The following is a 17,885-nucleotide window of genomic DNA, read 5'->3' as shown; positions in this document are numbered from 1 at the left end:
TAACCCAATCACCTGGCCCGTCCCAAGACCATTCTCTAGGTACAAGGCCCTTCTCTTGATGTACAAGGCCCTTCGGCTAGACAGGGTAAGGCTTAGCCTTGACCAAGTCTCCTCTTCTCTCACCAACACCACGTTTAGGGTCTGACCAAGTCACCCTAAAGGTCACACCGGGAATGGTGGAAGTCTTCCAAGAATCTGAGTTCAACTGAATTGTCAGCGTCCACCAAAGCAGCACATGAGCACTGAGTCAGGGACCCAGACTCCACCAGTCACCTGACATGTGACCTGGGGCAAGCCTCTTCCCCTCTCAAACCCTAAATGTCCTCATCAATCAAGTGAGCAAGGTGGACAATATTGAAGATCTCCCGCCTCAATGTTCTATGAACCCAAACTTTCCATGGTTCCGGAGAAGAGGACTCACAGGCTCTGCTGAGTGAAAACTCACAGGTTGGAAGGAGACAGAAATGATTTTCCTTTTACTGAAGGGGGCCTGGGGCTGGGTGACTCCTCAGACACGAGGCAAGAAAAAGGATTGAGAGCTCCCTGGCTTTGGTCACCTAGCTGGAGACATTTAACAAGCGAGCAGTGTGCGCTCTGCTTGTGCAGTAAGAACACGATGCTACTCACTATGCAGCAGGCCACCAGGGCTCCTTGAGCAAATCCCGCGAGCACATCACTGGGATGGTGCTTGTGGTCGGACACACGCGACAGTCCTGTGTAAAAGGCCATCATGATCAGGGTGAACTGCAGGAGGGGCCGGAGCAGGCGGGCCCCGCGCCACGTGAAGCGGGCCTGCAGGTAAAGCTGCACAGAGGAGAGAAAACGAATAGACACTCAGTGCATTAGAACAGCCACCACGTCAACACACGCTGCGTTTCTGCCAAATGGAACCATCTGGACCTTAGGAAGCACCTTGTACAAAGAGCATTCAGCTTCAATATGACCTCAAGCCAGTTATTTAAGCCTTGAGCCTTAGTTCCCATACTGAATAAGTAAATAAATAAGGAGAAGAAAAATGGAGAGAGCAAGGAATGCCTTAGAATACACAGCCTGGGGGTGCCTGGCTGGCTCAACTGGTTAAATGTCTAACTTCGGTTCAGGTCATGATCTCAGGGTTCGTGAGTGCCAGCCCTGCATTGGGCTCTGTGCTGGTGGTGTGGAGCCTGCTTGGGATTCTCTCTCTCCCCCACTCTGAACGCCCCTGCCCCACTTATGCGCACACATGCTCTGTCTCTCTCAAAATAAATAAACTTAAAAAAAAAAAAGAATATATATCATGGCACACACTAGGCACTTCCCAAGTTTACTAATTTCCTTTCATCTTCTTGATTGAAACTAATTAAAGAATAGTAACCAGGATAGGAAAGCTCTCTTTTCTGCAAAACCATGACAACTCATTTCACGCATTTGTGTGTCATCCCGGAGGTACGGCTGTATAGTCCCTACACCACTTGCCTCTTAGGATCGTGTTGGAGATGAAACGCAGGGTCGATAGGAGAGGTTATCGCGACAGTCACAAGGGGATGCTTCTACTTCAAAGAAAGCAACTCTACCAAAGAACAAGTGTCTAAGTCTAACTATGGACTTCTGAGTTCGAATATAAAGGAAACACATAAACCGACCAGACAATGGCAGGGAGCTTTCACACAGGGGCTGACAGATACTGGACTGGGTGGAGTAGAAGAGTAACCTGAAGAAAAATGGAAGAAAAAAAAAACCCACCTCTGGCCGAGGCAAAGAAATGACGTCAACGGAGCATTGTCCCTCAGAGTTATCTGGCTGCAGTTTCCGTTCTAACCTCTGGGCACAACCTACTTCCCAGGTTCCTGTGGGAACTTGGGAAATGAGGGGGAAAAGGCAAGTGGACAAGGGGAACTTCCGAAGACAAATCAAAGGCAAGCACAGGGGGAGACCAGGAGAAAGGGGAGGAGAGCAGAGGGGAGGGGCTGATGGCCCAAAGACAGACTCTGCCCTGCCTGAGACAAAGGGACACCTTCCTCCTGGTGGTCAGGAAGGAGCAAGCCAGTGGCTGGTCCTGAGGAGAAAGAAGAGTGGAAGATTCCGGAGCCAGCCCGACAGGGTGGGAAAGTTGGCCGGCACTGAATTCTCAACTAACCTGAAAGACAATTTCAAAACCCAGGCGTAGAAAACAGCAGACAACTTTACAATCATCATGAAATGCTACAAATGCATTATTGGGCAATCTAAGAATAACAAATGAAAAATAATAAAGAATGCACTGATGTGGGCTGTTGAACAAGTGATAAAGATGAACAGTTTCTCATATGTAAAAAATAACCAGTTGAAAATCTAAAAGAAGAGGTAATGGGGTTAAGCGTCTGACTCTTGACATCGGCTCAGTTCATGATCTCACGGTTTGTGGATTCAAGCCCTGTGTTGGGCTCTGTGCTGACAATGTGGAGCCTGCTAGGGAGTCTCTTTCCCTCTCTCTCTGCCCCTTCCCTGCTCACACTCTCGCTCTCTCAAAATAAATACACATTAAAAAAAAGAGAGAGAGAAATCTCACTGAGCCTTAAGTTTTCTCCCCAGTAAAATAAATGTAACAGCCACTATCTCACAGGCTGTAGTACAGATTGTTGCTTAGAGCAGGTGCCTGGCACCATGTTCTGCTCAATACACAGATGATTTTATTCTCTAACCACAGTTCTTAATTCGGCCCTGAGATTTTCTCATTTTCCTCAATTGAAAAGTCTGCAGATCCTCAGAAAATGCTTGTTTAGAATCCTCCAACTCTTCCCCCACCCCGTGCAGAGTTTAGGTCATGGGCCTTGGAAATGAGGGTGGGGCAGAGGAAGGGTGGGTTTCCCAACCGGACACGGCACACATCTCCCCTTCCACTGACTCAGATACTGGAGCTTAAGAAAAGAACAAAATAAATACAGGAGAGGAACTTGAAGGGAGAGGAAGAGACCAGTCATCAGAAGAGCCTCAGGAAGGGAGTGCTTATGAATGAAAAAGGAGTAGGGGCCGCAGGAAAAGAGTCCCTTTGGGAAGCAGTCAGACGTGCAGTCAGACGTGGACTGGCCGGCTGCACACTGAAGCTTGCTCCTCTGTACCCGTCAGTAACTAATGCATTCATCCACGAATGGCTCAAGGTCTCAGGGACTGATCCCGGTATCTGCAGCTGGGGCCTCAGGGGGAAAGCACACCAGCAGCGGCAACTTGAATTCTGGGGTGAAGCGGCCCCACCTCCGTTCCTGGCTCTGCCATCTCCTAAGTGGGTGGTCCCCCAACTTCTCACCTGTGAAACAGGACCTAACACTATCTCCCTCCCAGGGCTGCCAGGACCAACTGAGGCACGCAGCACCGTGCCTGGCGTGAGACGGGGGAACTCAAGCCACTCTTCAGAAACCTGTGTCAACTCTTTGCCTTGATTAATGCAATTTACTCAATGACGATGGCTGATTTCACCTAAACAGGTAGATTACTAAAGCAAATGATTGCACAACAACCTTCCACCTTGTGGCTAATTCTGTTTTGCGAAGCTGGTTACAACAGGTTTTGAGGTTGACCGAAGGACCAGGTAAGTCTCTCCATGCCCCAGCAATCCTGTCGCTAAAGGGACTGGTTTCTGCTGGTTCTCAGCCCAGTTCTCGTGAGGCACTCCATACCAGAGGCTTGGGCCTCACCACGACCACAGAGAACTTTCTGGAGCACCCTGCTCTCTTGGAAACCTGAGCCTGGGAACAGTCCGTGGGGCAAGAGGCTGCATGCATTCCCATTCCACAGGAGGAAGTGGCACTTCTGACCACAACGCTCTATGGCCCCTGTCCTAGACCAAATAGCAAAGAGACTTGCCCAGAACCAGAATTTCTGCAAGGGCTTCAGGAAAGTCCTAGGCATCCTGAAAGTGTGGTTAGCAAAGACATGAGACTTGGGCAAAACCATAAAGGCTGAATCACCTTGAACTCTCCTTGTGGTCAGCAGCCCTGAGGTCCTGACTTACCTATCTCCACTTCCCCATTGGTGTGAAGTCCCCTGGGCTGGGAGAATCCACTTCTTTTTTTTTAATGTTTTATTTATTTTTGAGAGAGAGAGAGAGACAGCACGAGCAGGAGAGAGTCAGAGAGAGAGGGAGACACAGAATCTGAAGACAGGCTCCAGGCTCTGAACTGGCTATCAGCACAGAGCCCGATGTGGGGCTCGAACCCACGAACCGTGAGGTCATGACCTGAGCCGAAGTCGGACGCTTAACCGACAGACACCCCAGACACCCCTGGGAGAATCCACTTCTAAGCATCAGTGTGAGACTGCAGAAAAGTGTCTGATTTGCCATCAGAGCAAAACTATACTTGAATCTGTTCTCTGCTCCATGCCAGCTGTGGGACCCTGAGCCAGTCACTCGGCTGCTCTGAAATTTCTTCTTTCTCTTATATAACAAGGCCATTTGTTCATTTAAAAACCCCAACACATATCATTTGCATCTATTCTGTTCAAAATTGTGAAAGACACAAACGTGAATAAGATGAGTTCCTCCCTGCAAAAAGAATATGTTAACATTAAAAATTAAATCTCACTCTTTTACTAAGATTTCCCTCCCCAGTAGCTTAAATAATACTGCTGCTTGTAGACAGGGAGCTTATGACAGAAAGGATCATGTCTGCCTGCGAACCCCCATCCCCAAAATGATGTATGTGGAAGTCCCTGGCACACCCAACTCACTCCATAAATGGAGTTCTCTTCTCCTTCCTGGTCCTAGCTCCCAAACTGGGGTCCTGTGGAATCCCAACAAAACCTCTTTAGAGAGGTCTGGCTGAACTCAAGCTGGCTTCTCTGGTCTGAACCAGCAGAGTCAGATGTGGGGTGAGTCACACTCCTTCTTGCTAAGTCATTTGTGTTTCATTACATGATTTGCATACTGGTGAAACAGGTCTGTACTGTCCTCTCACTTCATTTCCATTGCTCTTGGGACTGCTCTGCTCAGAGCGAAAAGGAGGCTTTTGTCCCTCCTTATGTCCCTGCATGCTCTCTTCCTGAAGTCTGTCCAGATCACTGACACCCACAGGGAGAAACTTTGTCCCTCCTCTCATCTCCTCCATGGCTCCCGCCTGGCTCTAATTCATGTGCCTGGTGACTTGCCTACGTGGTACACTACTGGCAGTTCTCTCTGGAAACTTATTCAACTACTTTCAGGACAAAATAAGGATTTTTAGTCAACTTTCCTCCTCCTTCAGAAAGGGATCACCTCTTGCTTTCTGTCACTATCAGGGAGAAAAATAAAGTCCCTGTTTGTTGAGCACCATTTCAGATACCATGTCAGGGGCTTTGAATGGCCTTACCTGCAACTATCACAATCTTCCTGTTGGGTGGACCTCACCATTGTGACCATTTTTCAGATGAAGAGATCAAGGCCAAAAGGCCCTGTCACTTACTCAAGGTAACAAAGAGCCATGATTTACACTGAGTAAGATGTATCTTTTTCCAAGTCCGAGCTCTAACCACAGAGCCTGGCTTCCTTTGAGGGAATTACTGCTCTGCAACAAGGTAATGGTTTTTTGTACTGAATTTGTCTTAGGAGATAAGCAATTTGAGGGGACTACCCATCTGTCATGGACTCAAGAACAACGTACAGGGGACATCTGAAAATTTATGCTCCTCAAATTCGACGGTCACATACTTTTATAAGGCCCGTGTCAAAACACAAGTATATAGCTTTTGTAAGAGTCAGGGTATCAGAATCTCTGACCTGATTGTAAGCTAAGGAGACCCTGTGAACTGAAGTCGGTGCACCTCAGAGCAGAGTTAACAGCCCTTCCCTTGAGGGTCCATGCTTCAGTCCACCCAAATTGGAGACTTCATCAAACTGCTCTGAGACTTGACTTTTCAGGCTTTCCACACCAAATATGAGGTCTCTTGGTGTGCCTAGGTGCTCACGCAAGGTCTAAGTCAGAAGCTGCTGGCTGGCTGCCTGGCTAAATGGATGGATGGATGGATGGATGGATGGATGGATGGATGGAGATATTGAGAGGGGAGGCGGGGAGGGAAGAGTTTGGAAAACATTTGGTATGGTGGTTTATTCCCCTTAGGAACAGCCATCTTGTCCCTACAAGGGGTTTCACCAGACACTCCCAGGATCTGTGGGCATGTCTAATGGGCAGACCAGACCCCACCACTCCAGGATTCTAAACACGTTAAATGAAACCTCAGTGACTAACAACCACAGACCAGAGAACATGGCGGTCAGAGGACAGCCACTTCCCTGTTTCCTTGGTATCCAACAAACCCTTTGACACATAAACATTTCTCATGGGCACTGCAGTAAAGAGCCAATGCGTAAACAGTTCAGCAAAGAGGCAGCAAAGGCACACAGGCCCTTCATGATCTATCAATTCAGTGATGAGGAGACGAACAAAATCTGCATGGAATGGAAAGGAGTAAGGCCTGGGAATGTCGAAGATCCCGGACTGATTCATTCATTCATTCAATATTCATTGCAACTAAGTGTCAAGACACTGTTTAGGGCAGTGGGATGCAAGAGTGAGTCAAGAGACAAAAGTGTCACCCTCGTGAACCTTACAATTTATCTGGTAGAGATAAACAAAGAAGCGAAGAAGATACATTATGTCAGATGGTAAGAAATTGGGTGGAGGGGATAAAGCCGCACAGGGAGTTAGGGAGTATCGCAGAAGGGGCCAGGAAGGGCTTCTCTGACTCTGAAGAAGGCAAGGGGCCACGGTTCACGTGCAGGGAGGGGAGCGCAGCCACATGGGATAGGCCTCGCCACCAACTTGCTGCCTGATCTGAGCTGCAGAAGGAGGAGCTGGGGCGGTTGGTCCGGAAGGTCTTTTCGGCCTTCATGTGCCCTCCTGCCCCTGCTTTCTTCCCTACCGGCTGCCCCAGCTAGACTGAAACGAAATCCTGCAGCCCCTCAACCACCAGCCTCGTCACCCGAACATGGGGGCTCTTCTAACCTGCCCATGATTAGCCTACCGGAAGCCTTCTCCAGCATCTGCCCCCTCCACTCAGGGCTGGCTGGGGGTGCCGTGACTCTGAGCTTCTGTAAGAACCTATATCCACCCACCCACCCCTCCTTGCACATGGTGTCCCAAACCGCTGTCACTGTCTACTTGCTCCCCTAGACTGAAGTCCCCAAGGGCCGTAACCATGACCCCAATGTCTATAATCCCACCCCTAGCACACTGTTGTTTGGTGTGCAACAGTCACCCACTGAATATATGCTGAACGCCAAATGTTGACACCATGTTGAGTTCCCTGAGGGCAGGGCCCAGGTCTGGTTCCCGTCAGGGGCCCCGGGAGGTAGCAGAGTGCTGGCACAACAGAAGGAACACCGGGCTGTTTGGCTGCTACGTGGTTTGGTGCCTGTGCTGCGTTTTATCCAGAAAGCCAAGTCATCCTCGGTCCCCGACTGTGGAGGGTGCAGGGCCCGTCCAGATGTGGTTCTCTGGGGTTGAGGCCACGACTCCGGGCTAGGAAAGCATCACATATGCTTATGTGTGCTGTGGGTTTTTCTTATTAGAATCTGCATTAATCACTAACATGCCTTAACCTCATCTGTAAGCTTCTATGCCCAGAGATAATTTGGTGTTTGGGGCATGGTTTTTCCAAGCCAACCATTTTACAAATCAAAACCTAATACGGAGTGTCCTTCAAAGCCATGGGAGGCTCTAGATGGCAGCTGCCATCGACAGGCCTAGAGTATGGGTGGCTGGTGCTTCCTGTCCGCCCCTCTCTTTGTATGCTGTGGCCATGAGGGCATAAGTTTGTCCCTAAGGGCTTCCCGTCTTCCTTTGCAGGGTTTAGGGTAGTTCCAGCATCTTTCAAATAGAGCCAAAGAGACTGAGAAATAAGTAGACACCATCTAATTCTACTCTTTCACAGGACAAATGGAGAAAGTGGGGCCCAGAAAAGAAAAGCAGCAAAAACTCTGCGAAATATACGATTGTCTCTGCTTTACAGAGGAGTGCGCTGAAGCTCCAAAGCTCAGTAAGCAATGCCTGATTCCAGAGCTCGTAACCACCAAGGCAGAGTCATCCAGGTCTGTCTGACCCTGAGGGCAAACGCCCCGTCAATGGCTCAAAGGCAATTTTTCCCCCAAGGCCCCAGGGAAGCTGTCTGGGGGCAGGAGGGAGGCCAGCTCCCTCACTTCCGGAAGCTCAACAGAAAAGCACTGGAGGGGGGGGGGGGGGTTGACTGTAGCATTTCCCACTGACCCTGACAGGCAGCAGCTGTGGTGTTCTAACTTGCTTTAAAAAGCAAAGTGAACATAGAGAGGGCTGAGATTTCTGTGTGCCATCACAGGGAGATAGAGCCCTGGGGAAGAGCTCTGTCCTCCTTGGAATTTAGCCTCAGAGGTTGTCTTAGGGCAAGATAACCTTAGAGCTAAAAATGGAGCTGTGTGTTTCTATGTTACATACGTGGGCGTCCATGAGTCGTGTCTGTTTGCAAGAATTCTTCAACGTGTGGTGTGTGCACAGTTGTATGTGCGCGTGTAGCAGGATGTGAGGGACACAAAGGACTAAGGACGCTCTTCTTTTCCTCCCTCTCCTCCTCTCTCTTTTTCTTCCTCCCTCCCTCCTTCCCTTCCTTCTTTCCAGGAACATAAAGACACTATAATTTTTTTCCTCACTCAGAGATGCAAATAAACATTCAGTCTGAACTACCCCTTACTCCTCACCCCTACAGAGATCTCCGGCTGTAATCATAGCTGGTAAGAGGTGGGGGCCGGGGGGTGAGAGGGGCATCTCATCCAGTAAGGCAGATCTGAAGAAAGGCAGGTCGCCTTCAGGTGAAATTGAAATTAGGGTCGGGAGCTTATATTCTTTAAGTTGATCCTGGCGAGGCTGATTATGGTTTTGTAGTGCAGGACCATGAAAAGAAAAGACAGAGATTCTGGTGGCATCAAGACCAGCCTTCAAATCTCTTTTCTGTCTCTTACCAGAGGTGAAACTTATTTTATTTTCTTAATGTTTATTTATTTTGAGACAGAGACAGTACAAGTGGAGGAGGTCAGAGAGAGAGGGAGACACAGAATCCAAAGCAGGCTCTAGGCTCTGAGCTGTCAGCACAGAGCCCGATGTGGGGCTGGAACTCATGAACTGTGAGATCATGAGCTGAGCCAAAGTCAAATACTTAACTGACGGAGCCACCCAGACACTCCTGGAGGTGGAGCTTTTAGTACTAAACTTCTTAGGTTCAGGTTGGTTGGTTGGTTTTCAACTGAAAACAAGGTAATCAAAACGCATCTCATCGAGTTACTGAGAGAACCCAATTGACGGAGTGTGAGCTTGACCCAGTGCCCGGCACACAGAAGGCACCAGAAACAGGTCAGCACCTTTATCTTTTGGGCGGCCGTAGAGCACATAGTGCACAGAGTTGGTTTCAAAATTACCCAGTATTTTTCTCTTGGAAGAAATGAAGAACAGGAGGAAAATGAACAGAGACCCACTCCTCCAAACGACTTTGCCAAACACTGAAATTACATTTGTAAAATTGCTTCCAGACCTGGGTAGGATACAAAAAAAACTGAAATAGGAAACAAAATATCTTCGCTAAATTAGCTTTCTAAAAGCAAAGAGGGAAGCAGAACAACAACAACAACAAACGAAGAATGGAGGGGAGTGTGATTTGTGTATAAATAAAATCCCTGTTTGAGGTTTTCATAGGTTGGGGCCCACCTTTCAGCCCCGCAGGTAATGGGAAGCCTGCCCAGAGGCCTCCAGGCTTGGAAAGGATGGTTTTGGGGGGGTGGGAGGGGAGAGGGAAACAAAACAAAAAAACCTTCGGCTAGTTTTTCCAAATCCTAATTACGTTTCTTAAAGAAGTCAAAATCAAAACGTTCTTTTGCAAACAGCTTTTGCTCCCCTGAGCTATGTCTGACCTCTCAGCGCCTTCGCGCTCTGCATCAAAGGGGCCGAAGACAGGAAGTGCCTTGGCACAAGGGCCTCATTCAAGGAGAGAGGAAAGGCAGGGGACCATATTTAACTCGCAGAGAGAAACAGACCCGCTGCTGTCTGTGCAGCAGCTAGGAAGAACAGGGCACTCACCTGTGCCGTCCCAGCACCTCTAGGAAGCCAGGGCAGACATGGCCACAGGGGTGCAGATCGTGACCCCACTGCTAGCTGAGGGACCCCCCAACGTGCCGCTTAGCCTCCCTGGGCCTTAGCTTCTGGATCCAAGCAGTGGGGATATACACTTCATACATTACCGTGCTATGATGAGGTTATATGCGCTCATGGAAGCAGAGGTATTCCGTAAAACTAGAAATCATTCTACGTGGTGGGATATTGATAATTTTTAAACTCTTTCCGTCAGTGGGGGATGGAAGAAGACTGGCACGGTGAACACAAGGAATCTGATGACAGGGCTTGCATTTGAGCAATAGTTCTAGTGTCTGTCAATTCTGACAGTTTACTTGAATTCTCTGAGCCTTACTTAGTGATCCTTTCCTACAACAGAGACAGTATTACTTATAACCCAGGGGGCCTGGAAGAGTCAAATGAGTTAACGGATGGTCAGAAAACAGTACCCGTGACCATTAAATATTATACAAGCGTCTTCATCGCTTTATATTTTCAAAATGGGTGCATAATCTTTATCAAGCAGCCATGATAAATATTATTTTTATTTGAAAAATGGGAAAAGTCTAGAAAGGAAAACAACTTCTAATGTTGCGGCCAAGCTGAAAGCAGTACCTAATCTTTCTAGCTAATTTCTTTATCATGGATTTCACAATGAGGTCTACCCCTAACCATCCTGAGGGCTCTCTGCACAGAAGGGATTTAAGCTGGGGCTCCATACTACATTCCATTGGAATCAGAAGGAAGGTACTTACCACCAAATACAGCATAGTGTACATGGAGAAGGAGGCGTGGCCAGAGAAGAAGGACTTCCTGCAAGAGCAAGAGAGGGCCATGAGAGGGCCGTATGCACATCCCTGATACATGTCTGCCTGTCTGTCTCTCCTGCCTAGACTGTGACCTCGACACCATCACTGTCTTGTTTGGTTTTGCCACTTTGGTAGTCCACTGGACGTGTTTTTTAGAACCTAGCAGGCACCAATGAATGAATGAGTAAGCAAAAGAATGAATGAATGGACCTACCAGTATTCTACCATAATTGCTTACTTACCTATGCAGCTACATCATTTGACCCTGAGCTCCTTAAGGATGGGGACTATGCCTTATTCACCCACTGAAACCGAAGCCCAGCACTGAGCCTGGCACCCCTCGTAGCAGGTGCCTTCACAAGTGCTCCCCAAACTGCCCATGCCTGTGGCCACGGCAGGTGGTGACTCACCTGGCCTCTTGGACTTTGCTGTCATCACCTCTGCATTTGTAGTTTTGGATGTAGCCCTCGGAGCAGTTGATCTGGCTGAAATCGGGGTTGCAGACGTTCAAGAAGTGAGGACGCAGGCGCCCAATGGAGACTTTGGCAATGTCTGTGAAGGACTGGCTGATGGCACAGCCGAAGAGGAAGCAGCCCACCTGCTTGTAGAGGGCTGCCACGTAGGGATTCTGAATCGCTGGCCGGGACTTCTCCTTCAGGTAGTAGATGCGGTAGAACTCCCCAGTGATGATCTGAAAGGAAGCCAATGGGGGGATTAGGTCATGTCAAGACCCGTCATCAAAGCAGATGCTGACAACATTCAGTAGGTAACTGCAGGCTGCAATCTAGAACATCCCAGTTTTCTATTTAAGAAATAGAGAGACAGAAATACGCATGAGAGGAAAGAGCAACGTGCTAACAACATGGTCATTTTTTTCTTTTTTAAAAAGTCCCAACAGGGGCGCCTGGGTGGCTCAGTCGGTAAAATGTCCAACTTCGGCTCAGGTCATGATCTACCAGTTTGTGGGTTCGAGCCCCGCATCAGGCTCTGTGCTAACATCCAGCTCAGAGCCTGGGCCTGCTTCGGATTCTGTGTCTCCCTCTCTCTCTCTCTCTCTCAGAAATTTAAAAAAAAAAAAAAAGTCCCAATAGAAATATACAACCAAATATATTTATATGTAAATAGATATAATATGTAAAAATAAATATTATAGATAATATATAAAAATAGAAACATTTTACATAATGTATATTACATTTGTATTTTTTTTTAAACAAAGAAAGAGACAAGGACTCAGCTGTGGAAAAAAAAATTAGATGAAGAATCAAGGACATGGTCAAGGATGGCCAGGATGTCAGAGGATCTGAGCAAATGTCAGGATCTGGGCTTTTGAGCAAGGGGTCGACAGCCTTGTGTCAACACTGAGCCGCAGTGGGGGTTTCTGTAGGCGGGTGAAAGCCTAAGACCATCTCCTGGGGGTAATTCCCCACTCTGCCACCTGCCCGGTGTACTTCAGCAACAACTTAACCTCTCCAAGCTTCAGTTTCCTTCTCCTTCAGAGGGGGCTGCATGCCTTTTCAGGGGTGTTGGCTTAAATCTGGTTAACACGGATGGGAAACGACCTGGGTCATCGAAAAAGATTCTTTCATTTTCCTTTGTCAAAAAATGCTGTGATGAAAAGAACTGGCCTACAAACCAAGAAGCTTTTCTTTTTCTTTTAAATAGAATCCAGTTAACTATTAAGCACTGTATTTAGTTGGCATGTTTCTTTACTTGTCTTTCTTTATTTTTTTAATATTTATTTAGAGAGAGAGAGAGAGAGAGAGAATAGGGGGAGAGGGAGAGAGAAAGAGAAAGAGAGAATCCGTTGACAGCACAGAACCCAACACAGGGCTCGATCCCATGACCTGTAAGACCATGAGCTGAGCCAAAATCCAAAGTCTGACATTTAACTGACTGAGCCACCCAGGCGTCCCCAAACCAAGGAACTTTTAACACAATGCAAACAGTGGTTGCAAACTTCCAAGTCTCGGCACACTGTCTCCCATCTCCTCCATCCTGAAGGACGGCCAGTGAGTCTGGATCTTCATACCCTTCCTCCATCCCACTTTGTTTATTCCTAACACTTAGGGGAGGATTGTCACTCCTGGAAAAAGAAGAGCCACCAATTATTGATTACCTACCGCATACCAGATACTGCTTTCATAGACTTTGTTTCATGAAATGCTTACAATAAGCATGAGGTAGGTATGGCTGCAGCTCAGAGACAGGAAGCGGCTCCGGTCAAACCGCCTGGCTTTACATTAGAAATGGGAGCAGGGGGCCAGTGTGTTCTCCGTAAGGCAAATGCCCTTGATGCCCACACAGCAGAGAACCAACTCCACTCTGGTAACGCCCCCACCCCCACCCCAGCCTGCTGCTCTTGTCTTAACTCCACGGCACAGCCTCGGCCACTTCCTGCTCCCAACCACAGTCCAGGGACAGCGATGTTCAACTCCACACATGCCACAAGGCTCCCTTCACAATTCCTCCCGGGGCAGGGTGATGAGCCACACTCGCTCTTTTAGGGAGCAGAGAGCGCATTCACAACCGCAACAGAAGCAATAGAATGACATATCCGGACACTCCTTTCAAAGTCTCCTGGTTTTTTTGTTTTTGTTTTTGTTTTTTTTTACAGCTGGGGAAGGGGTCAGCGCATGGGATCTGGTCCAAGTTCTCAAGAGCTCCCAAGTCTAGAGGGAGGATGGCCAGGTGGCGGGGAGATGCCAGCTGGGCCCCGGGGCCAGCAGGTATGGGAGTGAGAATAGCCACAGGCGCTACTAACATTTATACAGCGATTCCGTGTTTATAAATACTTGGTTGTTTCTAAGTGCTACACTTTGCTTCCCACATCACACTGAGTGTGATTCTACATTAGAGAGAGATGGCCAAAGGCCAGTCCAAGTCCTGGCTTAGCTGTTCCCTGAGGGGCAGGACTCATACCTGATCTTGCAGAGGTGCTCAGAGAATACTGGTTGAATGAAGGAATGAATGAATGGAAATCGGACCGTAGTTTTCACAGTTGTTTCGTTGCAAAATTGGAAATATCCTCAAAATATTACCAAACGTCCTTTGAGAACAGGTTGCAGAGATTAAAATCTGAGAAGCCTAGCAAGTCAGAAATGAAAGGGTCCACTATACACGGAAGAAACTGAGGTCCAAATTAACTCGCAACCGAAGACTGGACCCAGGCATTCCCGCTCCCTGCCCAGCATTCTTTCCTAGGGCTCCTGGTCTAATTCCCCTCTGAACCTGTTTATACTTTTACCCTGTGTAACCTTACAGGCTAACAAGTTCCAGATGTTCACTACCACCGTCATGCCCTCTCTTTCTTCTTCTTTATTTATAAATCATGCTCACGTGACTTTGGATGCAGGGAGAACATTGCGGTAGGAGTCGGTAGCCAGGGTCCAAGTCTCTACTCACTGAGTGGATTTGAGATAAGCCAGTTCTTCATTTGCAAAATGAGGGCGCTAGACTCTGTAATTTATCACTTCATAACTGCAGTGACATTTTGTTTTTGAAAGAGAGAGAAGGTAGGTATAAGTGAGCAAGGGGCACAGAGAGAGAGAGAGAGAGAGAGAAAGCGAGAGAGGGAGAGAAGCGGGGTTCACCTGAAGCAGGGCATGAGCTCACCCAAAGCGCGGCTTGAACTCATCTATTGTGGGACTCGAACTCACGAACCGTGAGATCATGACCTGAACCGAAATCAGATGCTTAACGACTGAGACACCCAGGCGCCCATGCCATGCCATTTATTTTCAACTATCCTGTACCACCTCCACCACGAGCCTCCCATCCAAGCAAAGGTAATCAGCAGTAGCAGAGGTAAGGCACTTCCTCCGAGATGAAGCCATGGGCACGGAGCAGAACCAAGGCCCCGTGCACAATCCCCGCCCTTGGATGGCTCCTGAGTTCCTTGAACCGTACCGCTGCCACAGATGAAGAAACTCTAAGCTGTCTTGGCTTGAGCCCGATTTTCCTATTCAATGCTGAAAAAGAACACGCAGCCTTTTCACTGCAAATCAGCATCTCCTACTCGAATCTACCAATTAATCTCAGGGGATTCGCTGCTGTGCTTGAGTCACTTTAGGGAGAAAAGGTTTGCTTACAACTCAAGGACTCCTTTCAGCGCTAAGATCCCTTCATTTGAACACTTTGGTTTGGGTGCCACAGCCTCGCACACAACAAACGGCCAGTGAAAATGCTTCCTCCCCTCACTGGAGGAGAAAGAGGGAAAGAAGGCATTTTATGGCACCTCAAATTCTTCATAACAATGCTAATAAGAGCAGCCATCTTTTACATTTCTTTCGTTCTTCTTGGTTTCATTTGATGTGCGTGCGGCTCTGTGAAGTTATACCCATTCTGTAGCTGATAACAGTAAGGCACTGAAGGACAGTCACTAACCTGAAGGATCTGAGGCTTCAGAGGGACAGAGCTAAAAGCAGAGACCAGATACGCCGACTCTTAAGCTCAAAGACTCACAACAGGCTGTACTGAATTTTTTGATTACAGATCTGCCTCAACCTTCGATGGCATGACATCCTGATAAATGCACCCTAAGCGGAAAATATTGTTAAGTCAGAAATGTGCTGAGCACACCTGACCTACCGAAGATCACAGCTTCTCCTGGCCTATCTTAAACATGCTCCGAGCACTTCCATTCGCTTATATCTGGGCACATTCACTACCACAAAGTCTATTTTACAATAAAGTGTAGAAGAGCTCATGCAATTTGTTAGTTATTGCACTGACAGTGAAAAACAGAATGGTTGCAGGGGGTTCACCCTCTTGATGGCAAGTCTGACGCGCTGCTGGTACCTGACATCACTAGGGAGTGCCGTACCGTGTATCACTAGCCCAGGAAAAAAATAAAAATTCAAAATCAAAGTGCGGTTTCTACCAAATGGGTATTGCTGGCACACCATCGTAAAGTTGACAAATCCTAAATCAAACCATCCTAAATTGGGGATCAGCTGTATTTTTATTGTTATTGAAAATGATCCCCCCTGCCCAATAGCAACTGTATATTTTCAAGGACAGGGCCAGGCTGAAGCCATTTAGCAGACACATGACTCCAGGACCACATGGCTTCCGGGGCAGCCCTGACAGATCTTACAGTTAATGAGCAACAAATTATGTATTTTCTCTATCCCCTTGTACAGAAGGGTCGGGGAGTCGACAGCACAGCCATAAATCATCATTATGAACCAGCCGGACTTGGCTTCTTGTAATCCTAACCCTTAAAAGACCATTTAATGAAATTCGGACTGTGAAAGGCGGCCTGAATACCTCACCTCTGCAGAAGAGGCGAAGGCTTAAATTGTTCTCTGACACGTTACACACCTAACGCCGGAGTTCCAGATTTACAGCTTTCGGACTTTATTCATTACTCACAGTGTTTTTATTCCTGGGTAATAAAATAAGCTCTTCCCTCCCCCCTACAAAGGCTCTGTCCCCACCCCCAGACTCCAGCCCCTGGAGCCCTCATTTCTGCTTCAGTCAGCAAGGCTGTGATATGTAAATTTCACTGCTGAGAAAAATGCCTTCAATGTTGATCCCTTTCTAAAACAGCAAGCAACAGATTCCGGGGGCAATGGCAAGCTGCCAGGCAGCAGAGGCGAATTCTCCCCTACCTGCCTTTTAAAGCACTTGGCACAGAATCTGGAAACTAATAACGCGGGAAAGCATCACAATTAAAGCTACAAGGGGACAGAGAGCGATCAGTGCTTGTCCCGACGATGGTAACAGTTTGTCCCAACTCCAAGACAGACCTTCTCTGCCTCTCCTTTCTGGTGTCAAAGGCCTCAACTGCCCATAGTTTTCTTTTGGAAAAGAGAGGGTACAGGGTGGTCAAAATAGCACTGACTTTGGAGCCAGGAAAACCTCAGTCTGAATCGCACCTCTTACCTTAGGCAAGCGACTTCGCCTCTCTGGGCTTAGGGCTCCTCATCTCTGAAAATAAGATGAAGAACATCTACCTGGTAGGATTGCCAAGGGACGCCAGAAGGTGATGTGACAAAAGCCTGGCACCTAGCAAAAGAGCCCTCTGATAGTTAATTTTTTTCCTCTTCCCCTAAGAGAAGAGGAAACAAAAAATTAATAGTCACAGAAAATCTTTTCTTTAAGTTCATTTCTTTATTTGGAGAGAGACAGAGACAGCATAAGTAGGCAGAGAGAGAATCCCAAGCAGAGGCTCTGTGATGCCAGTGCAGAGCCTGATGCAGGGATCAAACTCACGAAACAGAGAGATCATGACCTGAGCTCAAGGTGGACGCCTCACCAACGGAGCCACCCGGGTGCCCCAAAAATACCTTTCCCTAAGATACTTTCAAAAGCTCCTTGGAAAAGCACATTCCAAAGTGAAGCGTTTGGAAGTCCCACCCCTTCAGAGTAGAACCAGAAAATATGTGTTATGGAAATGTTGGTTTTGACCACTTTATCTATAGGATGTCCTTTTCAGGGGAACAACGCAGAAGAGAAGTCTCGACCCAAGGCAGCCAGGGAAAGCCTATGGCATTGTTTGTGTCACGTGTCACATTCCACTCTACACATTATCCCCAGAAAAGTAAGACTTTTGCACAGTGTCCCAACAATACCTCTTTTAGAGGCTGAGAACTCATCTCCTTCCCTTGCCCAGTTTGAAGGACAAACTTCCTCATTTTTTGATCTGCTTGAATAATAATACTTGCATAGCACTTTAGAGCTTACAAAGCATCTTCACACCCACTGCGTTATCTGCCTCTCACAACACCCTATTACTGAATTATTATGAACGCTTTACAAGTGACTATGAGGGAGGCCGAGAGGCCAGGGAATCACCCTTCGTCAGAAAGCAGGCGATGGCAGAATGGTTCCTGCAGCCTGGATGCCTCACTCTAGTTCCTGCGTCCTGTGTGATGGCATCAAGCTGCCTTTCTCTGAGATGTCCTAGCAGGCGGCAGGATCTGTGTTCCCAGTGAGACAGATGCTACTAGAATACCTGGGAAGGTCACATAATCTTGTCAGGCACTTGTCCACCTCAGCCCCTGCTAGCCAG

At 47.8% G+C, this 17,885-nt stretch overlaps 1 protein-coding gene across 2 annotated transcripts in view; it reads right to left on the bottom strand.

The window, feature by feature from the left end:
* Positions 1 to 17,885, bottom strand: part of PLPP3 (phospholipid phosphatase 3) — an 84,501-nt gene that overhangs the window by 14,013 nt on the left and 52,603 nt on the right. For both annotated transcript variants that reach the window (XM_039237935.1, XM_039237945.1), the window contains exons 3-5: positions 11,278 to 11,558; positions 10,814 to 10,871; positions 628 to 804 (exon numbers count right to left, since the gene is read on the bottom strand). In XM_039237935.1, coding sequence (XP_039093866.1) covers positions 628 to 804; positions 10,814 to 10,871; positions 11,278 to 11,558 — 516 coding nt within the window. The remainder of the gene's footprint in view (positions 1 to 627; positions 805 to 10,813; positions 10,872 to 11,277; positions 11,559 to 17,885) is intronic.

The sequence above is a fragment of the Hyaena hyaena genome, unplaced genomic scaffold (assembly GCF_003009895.1).
Source record: "Hyaena hyaena isolate Hyena2069 unplaced genomic scaffold, ASM300989v1 scaffold_5, whole genome shotgun sequence".
NCBI classification, from domain to species: domain Eukaryota; kingdom Metazoa; phylum Chordata; class Mammalia; order Carnivora; family Hyaenidae; genus Hyaena; species Hyaena hyaena.
Note: the sequence above shows the minus strand (reverse complement) of the source record. Positions and strands in the feature narration are given on the sequence as shown.